General features: G+C 38.0%; 1 protein-coding gene across 14 annotated transcripts in view; it reads right to left on the bottom strand.

The window, feature by feature from the left end:
* The window catches only part of prom1a (prominin 1a), a 102,746-nt gene that overhangs the window by 25,410 nt on the left and 62,115 nt on the right, over window positions 1–15,221 (bottom strand). For all 14 annotated transcript variants that reach the window (XM_088636912.1, XM_088636922.1, XM_088636941.1 and 11 more), the window contains one exon: window positions 406–526. In XM_088636912.1, the coding sequence (XP_088493038.1) occupies window positions 406–526 (121 nt within the window). The remainder of the gene's footprint in view (window positions 1–405; window positions 527–15,221) is intronic.

The following is a 15,221-nucleotide window of genomic DNA, read 5'->3' as shown; positions in this document are numbered from 1 at the left end:
GATACATGGGGTTAAGTTCTATTAGGCTGAAGAGCTTAGGATCATCTGCCAATGAGGCTCCTCAGGTGAAAATAAGAGTACTTATCTATCTATAGCTCTCTTGCTGACATGGAAATAATCCCTGCATTTTTTAAACCATATGTGAGGAAATAATGATAACAAAAAAAGTGAAACCCAGAGGAAATAAAAAGCTATACTTCAATTAAAAAATAAAATTGTTTTACTGAAACCACATTCATTGATAAACTGTTACAGGCAGGCATCTACTAAATGATACCTTTAATAAACCATGAACAAATGAAACCAACACTGTACTAAATATGTTCACTAAACAGTAATTTTAAAGTTTTATTACAAAATGTACAAAAACTAAGCATACAATAGTGCACAGCTGTAAGGCCTTACCGCTGGAGTCTCATTGACAAACATTTTCAGATCTTTGAAGTTACTGTTGACAAGTCTCCTAACACCCCTTAGCTGAGTGCTGAGGTTCTGATTGGCAGCGTATGCACACAAAACGCCCACTCTGGGGAAAAAAAAGCAAACATTTTCATTTTCAGGAATTACAAGAATTGAACATCAGCATTGTTTGTTCTACGATTAAAAATGCATGCGTTAAAATGTTTTGAGAAAGATCAGGGAATTTCTTTTTTGGATATCGGCAGAACACAATCATTTGGTAAAAAAGATTGTCTCTTAATACGTCTAACTGTAGCGTACAAATACAACCCAAAACCCTAAAATAATACAGAAACCTTGATAACCAGTGGTTAGTTGTCTGCTCTGTGGTACATGTAAGCCTTTTTTGAATTTGAACCGACCCTCATCAATAACCCGCAAGAAATACTGAAAAAATTCATCCTGTTGGTTTACACTTGCAAAAAACACTGCAACGCCAACTGCATGGACTGAAGTCTTCCTTTACAAAACAGATTTGTTTTCGATAAAACTTGTAAGTGACAAGAGCTTGTAAGTGACTGTGACAATGATCCTGAAGTCCTTTATCCAGTGTCTTGAAAAAAACATTAGGATGAGCTTCTTGGGATTCTTGGGATTAGTTAGCACCTAATTAGCACCTAAATGGGCCAAACGGCAACCTCTCACTTACAATATTTTTGTTTTATACAGCAATGCATCAAAATACATTTTAAAACATGATGGTGATGTTATTCTTTCAAGTATTATGTAGCTCTTTGAATACTGTTACATGAACCGGCCAGCAGATGTCACTGTACTTCTTATTTAAAATGCAAACCAGAAAAGAGATAATCAACAAATACCTAAAAGTAAAAACACTGAAACAAGAGGTATATCAGAATGCCTGGCAAATACAGGGAAATACAGGGACACTCAAAACACTCAAAAGCTAAAAATATTTAATGTTTTCCAAAATACAGGACATAAATAGGTTGACCGAGAAATGAGATTGCCGAAATGCTAATATTCTACAATCGAAGTATGAAACAAAATCACCTTTCTGATTCATTAAACGCCTCGAAAAAGCTCATTAGAGTCATAAGCTCCTTAATCCTTGATCACCATAGTTAAGCGAAGATTTTAAAATAAGTTAAATTACGAAAAAGGCTATCTTCCGGAGAATGCTCATCCCCTCTATGGTGCTCTGAATCCAAGCAGTTTTTCAAGAAGGTTTAATAGTCTGATGACAGCCCTGGCCACTCTCTGCTGCTGCCATGAATGGGTGAGGTTAGATGTGATCATGGCATATGCATTACAACCTACAAAATATTTCCACACGTGGCACAATGGCTATTTTTGCCTTTCAGTTATTCCCGAAATGTCACGTGCAACATATGTCTGTCTCTGCAAAGAGTAATTTTAGAATTAACTTAAGGTTCTACACTACAGCAAGGGACAAGTTCTCTCAAAACTCTGTGTACACAGACCACCCGGAGGCAAGTTATTTATAGTATAAGGAATCAAAGTGTTGCAACCCAACCTGTCTCCTGTATACTGAAAAAACCTGCATATCAGATGAGCATCACAAATTCCTTTAAGCTAAAATGTATTAGTGATTCAGTACATTTGACTAAAGTGCTTTGACTGTTCAATGGTACTTTAAGAGAATGTGAGAAGAAAACACCCCTGTGCTAAGGGCTAAATGTCTCTCACATAGTGCACTACCTGACAGTATTATGCCAATGATAGCCATGCTGTACAACAGTGTTCTGGGATACAGATGTAGCTTTTCTTTGCTCTTTTTGAAGTTGGAATTATTCATTCTCACACTTCAGCTTCTGAAGGTCCTGCTTTTGTGAGCATGTGTGCTGACTCAGTAACTGCAGTGGTGGTGAATATGTTACAGAAATTCCCCATCTAGTGATGCCACAGGTCTACCGAGCAACAAGAGACAAAGAATTCCACTAGACACTCAAATCCTTTGTTAGGCAAACATGCCAAAGCCAATGGACTGGGAAATCTCAAAGTAAAGAAGAGGAAAACAGAGGCCTGTCCTTTATCCAGCTGTAAAACTGCACACAAAAACACAAAATGATTGCTTAATGATGAAAATAATTCAACTTTATTTGTTATCACTGAGCTGGTTATCTAATTTCTACAGGTCCCACTTCCTTCTTTACGAAATTAGAAGTGGTTCTAAAATCATAGGTCAGAATTACAAATGAAATCCGTCAGCTTGCGAGTGCTTCAAATTGCTTTGCTGTTGATTAAACCGTTAACATTTACTTTTCAAATTTGCCTGCCAGCCAGTGTTTAATATTGCTGCATACAAAGGCTTGTCAAGTCAGGTGCAAAGCTTCAACACAGCAGAAGTAGTGTTTTATATTTGCATATGAAATGAAAATTAACTAGTATTAACAATACCAAAGCGCCAACGCAACGAGTAAATTCAACACAGAGATGGAAGTAAAAACCATTCCAGCTGTAAAGCCTTCCTCAGATGGGCGTACAAGGTGATGATAAATTTTATGTTGCACATTTCATGCACAGCTTCCTTCAAAAGGCATTTTACAACACTGAAATGGATTAAGCTATGGGACTGTACTTGTTGTACTACTGTGACTACATGTAATGTGGCTTTGATTTATTTAACGTATCCAGCAAACTGTATACATTTTTTACAGTGGCAGCACATAGATTTTCATAAATTAATGGGGTCATTTGCTTGTAAAATGTAAAGCTAGAACATTTCACATTTACAGGTCTATAAAGTGATGGCTTAATAGCGTAAATTAGAAACTACTGATACAGAACTTACCTTGAGAAACAACACAGTGAATAACTTGCCTGTCTAGCATGTGTGCTTGTTACAAAAACGATTAATGGTATCTTTAGGGAAATTGCTTTTGTGCTGATTCCACTGCTAGCGCTCAGTGGAACAGAAGGCTGAAGTTTCTTCAGCTGTTGACTGACAAGTATGCTGATACGTAGCACGTCCTTGCTGAAGAGAAAAAGGGGAACTGTACCACAGAAGCCATCCACAACGCAGTGTCACAAAGGGCCTTTTGTAGTCTCTCTTTATTCAGATTTATATCTGGAAGCCTGCTGTCCGCACAGAGGAACAGGGTCAGCAACACCGTCTCAAGTGAACAAAGGTGCTTTGAAGACTAGAGCAGTCACAAAGAACAGTCCATTCACCCAGCTCTTTTCCCATCTCTTTCCAAGAACTTTCAATAGCGCCTAATAGAAGAACAAATAGCGGCATATACAAAAGTAGATAAAGGCCATATTGGGTGCCTTGTCTAAATGTTTGGTGAAACTGGACAGCTTGGAGAAGGAATTTTCTACCCTCTACAATAACGCTGCCATAATGAGACTAGGGTGAAGAGCCCTGTCAGCATGAGAGAGTAGCAAAGGAACAAAGTTAATTTCACATTTAACACTAAAAAAAAAAGAAAAGAAACTTTCACCCCTGGAGCTGGCTTCTCCAGATTCCTACTCTGGAAGAAACTAAAATTGTCCTTGAAAAAGGTTCACACCTACCATCTAGCCGTCCTTGATTAACTCCATTTATTTTCACATTTCCCTGGAATGACTTCTCCAGAGTTACATCTCTTTAGCCCCCCTCTCCCTCATTCTACGTTTTGTGCTCTTTATCCCTGCTCCTGCAGTCATACCCCCGCACACCTGAACAGGACTCTACAGCCAACAGCGTGTTGGGTCTTCTGTATTTTTCATTTTCAGGTGTAGAACTTACCTCTGCTTTTTCCTAGAGTAAAAAGAAAGCAATGGAGGCGATATTTAATGCAACACCCTGTACTAGAGAAAGAACAAACAGTAATGATAAAAAGGAGCAGATCTTTGCCCAGTACAAACTGAGGCAATATCACTGAGACAGTCTGCACATAAGCAGCTGGATTGGGACTGTTACATTCAGAACAGATCATACTAATAAATTAACTGCAGAAACCAAAGTGTTCTTGAACAGCCTTGATGATTCCATGCCAGATGATCAAATGCCGTTTCATCATAATGCATCGTAATATCAAGAAAAGGAAAAATTAAAAACAAAGCACAACCTTTTGAACTTAAGCAAAAATTTAGACATGCAAGTGGAATATTTATTGGTTAATTGAACGCCTATATATTACATTTATACACAAAACAAATTGTGCTTTGATTTATAAAGCAGATATATTTCTATAGATTTCATATCTCTGAACTCAAGGAACAGTACAAAGTGAAGATCAACATTAAAAAAAGGACTAAAAAAAGGGGGGGGCAGCAAAACATTTTTAAAAAGACACCAATTAAAAACTAAAAAGTAAAGGCATGCTTTTTCTGCATTTTAAAAATACTGAAGGAGAAAATTAGAGCAACGATTGCAACAGAGGAGTAACCCAACTGATTTTGGGAGGACAGGAGCAAGCTAAGTAAGAAAAAACATACTAGCTGTCATTCCTAGATAGATCAGTAGCATGTCGAGGTCTCTCAGCATCAGTTTAGCAGCAGGTCAAGCAGGATCAGAACCTGATAAGGGCAATTTCACTACAAAGGAAAAAGATGCACAAACGGTACTTGTAATGTGGGGATCAAAGTTTAAAGCAGATCAAGATCACACCAACATTTCTAAGCAGAGCGCTAAGAACAAATCCAATATAATGAAATGACAGAGACTGACCTTCGAATCTGGTAATTTGATGCAGAGAACTACTATTACAACTGCTTACCTGAACATTTAACATTTTATCAGTATTTCACAAAGAAATTGATACATTTAGGATTTTCCGTCTTTGTAGCTTGTTGTAAGCAAAAACGTTACTGGCTAAGAATCCGATTTATTGGTGAAGAGTGTCATCAGAACAAAAGATGCATATTTTTGCCTGAAAATAGCTGGAAGCCACAGCAGAATTACTCCTTTTTGCAGGAAACGCTCTTCTGAATCTATTCAATTGCTATTTTAAGGCAACAAAAACAAATCAATATAAAGACATCTGACAGCACATAAACTGCATACTTGCAGTCATAAGACTTTGAATAGACACTTGTACTCTCCAAAGCAAACTTCTGCTAAAGAATAATAATTCACAGCTAAATTCAGTTTCATCCTGAGTCTTCATTTCTCATTCATTGTTCATGAGGAGAAAAAAAAGTAAGATCAATATCTGATATCTTGTTATTCTTTTAAAAAACTAGGTCAGTTTTTCCAGCTACTAATTCTTAAATAGAAACCAATGAGGTAACATTCAGAGCCCACTCAGATGGGTCAAATAAAATCTACTTATTGTTTAATAAATTACTAGCTTTATTTTAATATCACTGTACTGACAGTGTACAAAGGAGTACTGTACACCACAACTTGTACAGCATCAAGATAATAAATTGAGGGCATAAATTTCATGTACGTTCCATGAAGCATGTTAACATTTGATTTCTTTTCACAATTCTGTGCTGTTCAGGTTTTGACTGGATGACATTACATTCTGTAACAGGCTCAGTCCTCTTGTATTATCCCTAACTAAAGTCCTTCTCTGCCCAGCACTTTGACAGACATCCGTTTCCAGTACCAATGGCTTCACAGCCATGTTGTAAAACTCCCCAGACAAAGTAGAAACCGAAAGACTGGGTCTCCTGTCATGGGAGGATTTGCCACTATACAGATTCCACTTCCTGTAACAGACTTGGTATGATGGAGCCGTGTTACACTGGCTGGACAAAAAGATTCAAACTGATCTTTATAAATTATGCATGTAAAGTACATTTGAATTTAACAACCAGAGAAATAGAAACATCTCAAAGAGATTAAGAGTCTCAGACACTCTTAAGCACCTGTGGAGCCTCATGAAAATCAGCACAACGCAAGTAACACAAAGCTTTTTTTTCTAGAAGTCACTTGTTTCAGTATGCTGCATATCGAGCAACAGTTCTCATCAGGGGACCAACAGCAAGTGGCCGGTAATGCATGATCCACAAACTTCTCAGGAAATTAATTCAAAGTAAGTGATTTGAGCTGAATGCTATCGCCCTGTTCAAATGCTTTTCAACTGCTCTTCACAGCTCCACTGTCTGATGAAGTGTTGAGATTCTCACTAGATATTCAGGTTAAAGGAAAACATGAGTTATCAGTCTTCACATTCTCACGTCTAGGCACTACTGAGTGCATTAAAGAAGAAATTTAGCATTACAAATCATAAAACAGAAGATAGACTGCAATCAGAATCAAGAGTAGATATTTAAATTAAAACATTTTTTCAGCAATTCAGAAAAGTGTACAAAAGTCTAGAATAAGGTTCGTTTCAAAATTGCTTACAAGTGTTTTTGAATAGAAGCAAGTTAATATATAAACAGGACTGAACAGTTAAGATCTCCACATTAAGTTTGTCGCTTATCAATGTACTCTTAAATAGCACTTTTGCGGTTAGATTACTTTATAACTGTATCTGTATGATTTGTTATGGATGTAATGTACTACTTTCAAAATACCACAGGAATTCTTGAGCACAAAATATATTTTCCATAAAACAAAATTAACTTGTTTGCACAAGGTTACCTCTCTCAAAAAAACCCAGACCAATATTAATCAATGCTAATTAAAGCCACACCATCACTAACCATAATCATGACAAAACTTAAATCAGCACTTTCCGTTGAAATCATCTTTCTATTGGATTGACTTTAAAACTGTACATAAATTCTCTCTTTCCATTGAGGGGATAGAAAAATGTAAAATGATACCTGCAAAATGTCCGCAAAACTAACCAAGTCTTCGTGACTTTAAAGTGGAAATCATTCCAGTTGCTAGAAAGCCATGCATGCACTATTTTGAATGTGAAGTAAGTGTTTTTAAGAACAACTAGTAATGTCTTAAGGTAAACCTAGAAAATTCTCAGATTTTCTCAAATTAAATGATGATGACATTAGTAACTCTTACAGTTAATAATAAAGATTAGAAAAGTATAATTTACTGTATATGAGAGTATAAACTATGATGGATGTGCTGACTACCAAAATCTGTCTTTGGTCAAACATATCTTGCCACTGATGTACAGAGAAGTCAGCATTAAGGAGGTGAATAAACTCACAGAGTTATAAAACCAAAATCACTTTAATTCAGCTGTCTTAAGGTATTACTGGCAAAACCAGACCTCTAGAGCCATAATTCTCTCCACAAAGAGGTCGACAGCTGGCTGTAATTCTGCTCACACTGCATGGGTGAAAAAAACAGGCAAGCAAAATGGGCAGATTTTGAACAGAAAGAGGACGTGATTCTTGGCATAAAATAATACAAGTTTACAGGAACAAAGATGACTTATAACTAAACATGACTTTCATCAAAATTCCAATTAAGAATCTATTTCTGGTTCAGTATCTCTTTGCTGTAACAAATGTACCTTGCATTTTTTAACCCGGAGCACATCACAGAAGCAATCACTTTCACACAGAAGAAGAGCATTAGAATATCGTGTCCACCATGTTATTTACTGTTTTGGAAAAATAGATACACAAAACTAAAATGTACAAATTCTTGTACATCTCATCCTAGCATCCTACATCCGAAGTATCTGTTGCGACTCTCAGCACTGCTGGGAAAATGGCGACAGACCCTTGCGTCCTCTTGACTGTGCTGCTCACCCTGAAGGCGAGTGTACTGGTGTCAGACATATTCTCCTCTTGGCAGGAGAGTGTCACGGACGTCCAAAGGGACTAACCGTGGGGAGTAGGAGAGCGGAAAAGACCCATATGCGTAGTGGCGAGACGGGAAAAAGGCCCGGGCTCATTAGTGCAAAGAGTTCAGGAATGCCGTATAGAAACCTATGCCCTCAGGGAGCGGACGTGGGGCGGTGCTAGGCGGGTCTCAGGACATCCGAACGTCAATGCTGAGCCAGGACAGAGTGCAAGACCCGGAAATATATAGCCCAAGGGAAAGAGAGGGACAGGAAGGACAGCAGACTGGAAACTAGGGACAGGACAGAGAAAGAGCGCCCTCTGGCTGCAGAGGGCGTGACAGAGAGTGAGCGAGGGCGGTTTCTGTCAAACACCCATGTGTTTAATACCAGATCAGTAGGAACAATATGTTTAAGTGTCCATCTAGCCAAGTTTTAGAATCATCTCCACATTTAAGACCTTGGGTCTTATTTAGTCTAAAGTACAGTGGAATGTATTCCACTGTACTTTACCCGAAACGTTGCAATAATCTACATTCTATACTGAAAAGACTAAACTTAATAGCTTATAAAAATGTAAATAGTCTTGCACAAGATAATACTAACCTAAATACACCTATATGCTAGCTTTTCACAAATGTGATCTTCCCCTACCACCTATTCTTAATGAATTAATACATATATATATATATTGACATTTTTGCTTGGAATTAGTTCCAATAATTTAGATGAGACAATCTTTCATTTCAATTTCAGCAACAAATCTGCTTTGGTTAGAAAAAGGAAACTGATGTAAAAGAATGGAGGGCTTCGTAAAGAATATCAATCGTATTTTGAGAATAAGTAGAGTTACAATTGTAAACATAAAGTGGTACTTGAGAGCACAAAAACATTGTCATTAAAAGATTTTAAATGTTATCAGAGTATTGATCAGAGCTCTGTTAAAACGTGTAAGAGGTGTACGTAGTTTCATCAGTATAAACCAGTTTATGGAAAATAAATTAACCTCAGGTTAGAGTTAGATTTAATGCAGTAGTGCAAAACTATAATAATACATACATTAAAAACAACCCTGATTGTGAAATGAACTGTGCAATAATAAATATTTAGTATAGTTAACCTTCAGTACCAATGTGTATTTACAGAACCTTTTACATTTTAGAATACAAAAAAAAACTTTCTGGGAAACAATTTGAAATTGTCGGAAAGTAATGACCTATTTTTAGTTCTTATTGGCGTCTTAAATTCTGTTTAATTTCAGTCAAAGCAATTCCAGCATCAGCAATGAAGAAGCCAGGTATGTCATTAGAAAGGTGCAAAGAGGACTAAATTTAGAGATCAACATGATTTGATAAACTAATAAAAATGAAATGCGAAAGAAGAGCCAAACAGCCTCCTCTTAACTGAAACATTTCTCGTGCAATCACACTGGATTGTACGGGCCTTAAAATAATTTCACACTATTGTGAAAGATACAGCAACAGAAATTGTATGGCAGGATAAACTTTGAAAGTTCTAGGTACACAAACTTTTCCAAAGATGTCTCTTTTTTCTGCTCCACGTTTACCTGCTTCAGCATTTCTGCCTAGGCTTTAAAATTAAATATAGATTGACTGAATCCAAGAGTGCATTAATAAATCGCAGCTTTGATTCAGGATTAAGGGAAAATTTGGCTTTCATACAGACAGTTTCAAAAAATCCTTCCTCTAGCTGTCCAGATTCCTAGAAAGACTTTAAGCCAGGGCTAGAAGGATCAAGCCTTCTTTCATTAATATCTTCTAAAAAAAAAACACATTGTGGTATCGATCATATGTGCTGTTAGTCACAAAGGCACTGTACTCTATATAAGATATCTTCTGGAATAATTCCAAAATAAAATATTGTAAATTAGCAGGTGAGCAGCTTTTTATTAAAGGCTTAGTGGCAAAGTCAACGCATTTGGTAGCTTCAGAAGGATTTGTGAGTAAAAATAGCAGTGCTGATACACACAACCTTACCTGGCAGGTTAATTATCTAAATTAAACTCATTGTTTAACGACTAAGCAAATTTCAGCTTTTATCTCCATAACGATTTTTTGTTGTTTACATTCTATACCAGTAAAGTGTGTGATTAAGGGGACCATAGACCTGTGCCTTTTGTTGATTAACCACAAATAAATGGCAAAAAAACATAATAACATAAGAAAGGAAGCAAAAGAGAGGAGGTCTTCTTGCTCCTCATCTGGCCACTTAGTAGCCACCTGAACCTAAAAGTCTGTCAACCTACAGTGCCTTGCGAAAGTATTCGGCCCCCTTGAACTTTTCAACCTTTTGCCACATTTCAGGCTTCAAACATAAAGATATAAATTTTTTATTTTATGTGAAGAATCACCAACAAGTGGGACACAATTGTGAAGTGGAACGAAATCTATTGGATTTTTGAAACTTTTTTAACTAATAAAAAAATGAAAAGTGGGGCGTGCAAAATTATTCGGCCCCTTTACTTTCAGTGCAGCAAACTCACTCCAGAAGTTCAGCGAGGATCTCTGAATGATCCAATGTTGTCCTAAATGACTGATGGTGATAAATAGAATCCACCTGTGTGTAATCAAGTCTCTGTATAAATGCACCTGCTCTGTGATAGTCTCAAGGTTCTGTTGAAAGCGCAGAGAGCATCATGAAGACCAAGGAACACACCAGGCAGGTCCGTAATACTGTTGTGGAGAAGTTTAAAGCCGGATTTGGATACAAAAAGATTTCCCAAGCTTCAAACATCCCAAGGAGCACTGTGCAAGCGATCATCTTGAAATGGAAGGAGTATCAGACCACTGCAAATCTACCAAGACCTGGCCGTCCCTCTAAACTTTCAGCTCAGACAAGGAGAAGACTGATCAGAGATGCAGCCAAGAGGCCCATGATCACTCTGGATGAACTGCAGAGAACTACAGCTGAGGTGGGAGAGTCTGTCCATAGGACAACAATCAGTCTTACACTGCACAAATCTGGCCTTTATGGAAGAGTGGCAAGAAGAAAGCCATTTCTCAAAGATATCCATAAAAAGTCTCGTCTAAAGTTTGCCACAAGCCACCTGGGAGACACCCCAAACATGTGGAAGAAGGTGCTCTGGTCAGATGAAACCAAAATCGAACTTTTTGGCCACAATGCAAAACGATATGTTTGGCGTAAAAGCAACACAGCTCATCACCCTCAACACACCATCCCCACTGTCAAACATGGTGGTGGCAGCATCATGGTTTGGGCCTGCTTTTCTTCAGCAGGGACAGGGAAGATGGTTAAAATTGAGGGGAAGATGGATGCAGCCAAATACAGGACCATTCTGGATGAAAACCTGTTGGAGTCTGCAAAAGACCTGAAACTGGGACGGAGATTTATCTTCCAACAAGACAATGATCCCAAACATACAGCAAAATCTACAAAGGAATGGTTCACAAATAAACGTATCCAGGTGTTTGAATGGCCAAGTCAAAGTCCAGACCTGAATCCAATCGAGAATCTGTGGAAAGAGCTGAAAACTGCTGTTCACAAACGCTCTCCATCCAACCTCACTGAGCTCGAGCTGTTTTGCAAGGAAGAATGGGCAAGAATTTCAGTCTCTCGATGTGCAAAACTGATAGAGACATACCCCAAGCGACTTGCAGCTGTAATCGCAGCAAAAGGTGGCTCTACAAAGTATTAACGCAAGGGGGCCGAATAATTTTGCACACCCCACTTTTCATTTTTTTATTAGTTAAAAAAGTTTCAAAAATCCAATAGATTTCGTTCCACTTCACAATTGTGTCCCACTTGTTGGTGATTCTTCACATAAAATAAAAAATTTATATCTTTATGTTTGAAGCCTGAAATGTGGCAAAAGGTTGAAAAGTTCAAGGGGGCCGAATACTTTCGCAAGGCACTGTATTTCTATGAATTTGAGCCTCATTCACCAGATGGCAAAAACTGTTCTAGATACCTGCAACTGTGTAATGAATCATTTCCTGTACTCTATCCTAACCGAACCCACTGGAGCTCAGCAGTTGTGAGCCTGGTCAGTACCTGGATGGGAGACCTCCTGGGAAAAACTAGGGATGGCTCTAGATGAGGTCTTAGTGGGGCCAGCAGGGGACACTTTACTGTAAAATAGGTGCCGTCTTTTAGATGAGATGTAAAATTTTGCAATCTACATTCTTACTAAAAAGTCCTGACTCTCTGTGGTCATTAAAAATCCCAGGGCGTTTCTCAAAAAGAGTAGGGGTGTTACCCCGGGGTCGTGGCCTAATTTCCCATTGGCCTTTACCAATCACAGCCTCCTAATAATCCCCCATCTATGAATTGGCTTCATCACTCTGTTCTCCTCCCCACTAATAGCTGGTGTGCAGTGAGCATACTATGGCTGCCGTTGCATCATCCAGGTGGGGCTGCACATTGGTGGTGGTGGAGGGGAGTCCCCATTACCTGTAAAGAGCAGTGAGTGGAGTGTCCAGAAAAGCACTATGTAACTATAAGTAATTATGAACTCCCTTTCAGTTTCCAATTGTGGCAAGAGAGGGACATTCTGCCCTAGTTTGACCCCTCTTCTATCCTTCAGGGTTTTGTGCACTGGGATAAAATCTTCCTTCAATCTCCTTTATTCTAGATTGAAGAGATTTACTTGAACATATCTATATATAATAATTCCCTGAGACAATCAATCATTCTTGTAGGTCTTCTATGAACTCTTTTTAAGGACATAGTACATTCCTTTGTTGTCTGGTGACCAGAACCCAACAATATTCAAAATTAAAGCATCTCCGTGCATTGTAAAGCTCGAGCCTAGCCTTGTTGGGTTTAAATTCCTCAATACCTGCTACATAAGCATTCAATTTGCTTTTTAATTGCCTCCTTCCAAGGTTTTGCTGAAGACGTACTGGGGAACAATCTACACGAACACCCAGATCTTTTTCACAAATACATTCCTGCATCTCAGATTCCCCATATGGTATTTATAACACTGTACCCCATATCACTTTGCACTAGTCGATGATCAGTTTAATTTGTCCAGTGTTTCCCCAGACCATGATTTTCTGCTTAATGCTGTTTCTGTGCTGCCTCTCATCCCGTTCTTGCTTTATAGACTAGGAACAGCACTAGTTCAGCAGCACACTAATGCTTTCAAAGACCCAATCAGAAGTTATTCCCCTTAAAATGTTTCCCATTTGACCAGATATCTATCCATCCATGTTCATTAATGTGAAGATTATTTAAATTGAATGACGGATTTATCAAAAGGTCTCTGGGAATCTCAATTTATTATGTTGTACGCTTTAGTGCTATCAACTGGCCTTTTTACATGCTCGAAGTGTTCTAGGTTAAACAAGATCCTACTTTTTAATAAATTAGTTTTACACACAATTGAATACAACGCTTAAAAATAATCATATCCTCCACCTCCAGAAGAAAACCTCCTCACACAACACTCTCGGTGACACTCTCCTTCAAATGTCTGCCTATGAGCCAGTTAAACAGCTAAAGTACCACCCCCATGCAACAAGACTATCACCACACCAGAACTCAGCTGTGGAAAGTTCCATATCTTTCATATCAGTCCATGATACCTTGACAACAGTATAGAGAATGAGCTGGCTCAAAACACAGCAGTAAATCTTAACTACAATGAGCCTGGCCAGCCAGATCTGTTTTCGCTGCCGAGAGTCACACACTGGAGTCACCATCTAGCACGAGAGCCTCACCTGCCCCTATTTTAGAATAATCTACAAATAGGAAGAGACCTGATTCCAGAATTGACCAACTTCTGGACAAATTCTACTGTACACATATAGAAACATGTCTACAACACCCTTCTGGACGAAGAATACACAGGGAACTAGATATCTTCATAAGGTATCTACAAGGCAATTTAAGTGGACTGTTGGATGATTAGGAAAGTATTATCCCAAATATGGTCCCTGGAAATGACCCTATTATCTATAATTATATAAATCCTTTAATTAAAATGTATAAATGCAAGAAACCAATCCTTTTGTTTCCCACGTGCCATCAAACAGAGTAGAATGTGACTTTTCTAGTCATTTCTAGAATCGACAACCTTTAATAAATCTACTCTGATCTTTCTTAAAATTATATTCTTGTGCAATGTATCCTTCTTGTCCAGTTCTATTGTTTTCAGTAACAAAAGTGATGTAAGACCCACTGGTGCATAGTTTCCTGGCTTAGATTTGTTCCCCCTTATTGCAAACTGGAGTCACATTTGTAGTTTTTTAATTTGTAGGTACAGTACAGATCTCCCATCCTTATAGAGAGCTGAAATATCCTAGTTAGGAGTCTATGAATAACATCCTTTACTGCCTTAAGCAAAACTGGAAAAATACCATTAGGCCCTGAATTGCACTACTGCCCATGGGAACTCTAGTTCAAAGTTTTAGTATTACACGAGATGAAACACTGAATTAAAGATGCCATGTAGATTGCATATCTTAAGGTAATCAGCTACATTTTTTTTAAAAACACTGCTGTGGGGATTAGCACAAGAAAAGTCACTATGTTAATTTGCAAAAAGAAGAACTGGTTCAAAGGAAACACTGCCAAATGCAAAATATTGAACACATATTTAAAACATTAAAAATGTTTTGACTGAAAACGCATAACTAAGCAAGGCATCACATTCAAAATATACTGTACATTCCATTGAAGTACTCAAGTTGCAAGCTCTCAGAAGAACGTATAAGCATACAAGGACAATGACTGGCAGTAAACTTTAGTGAGCAGGTCATTCTTTTGCTGCTATGACTGCCTGATAAGGAACAGCACCTGCACAAAACAGAAATGGAACTACATATTTTCAACAGTAAATGACACAGAAGTAGGACGAACAGGTTGACCTTTTTATCCTATTCCGTGAGGCGACTGCAATGGACAGTCTCTGCAGACAGCCTTCAGAGATTACTGGACTGAAGATTCTCATCAACCTGCACTGTGACAGCCTGCATTAATCACGTGAAAGACAGTGACGACACTGTCTATGACCTCTTTACTATTTTAATCACTTTTTCCCCAAACAGAATTAATCTAATGAACTTTAACTGGGCCCTCTGGTCAGGATGATGTCAGATGAAAATGGATTAAACACACAGTCATGGATTCACAGTTTTTTCAAATGTTTTTACA

The sequence above is a fragment of the Lepisosteus platostomus genome, chromosome 1 (genome assembly GCF_059453375.1).
Source record: "Lepisosteus platostomus isolate fLepPlt1 chromosome 1, fLepPlt1.hap1, whole genome shotgun sequence".
In the NCBI taxonomy this organism is placed as follows: domain Eukaryota; kingdom Metazoa; phylum Chordata; class Actinopteri; order Semionotiformes; family Lepisosteidae; genus Lepisosteus; species Lepisosteus platostomus.
This window is presented reverse-complemented; position numbering and strand designations above follow the sequence as displayed.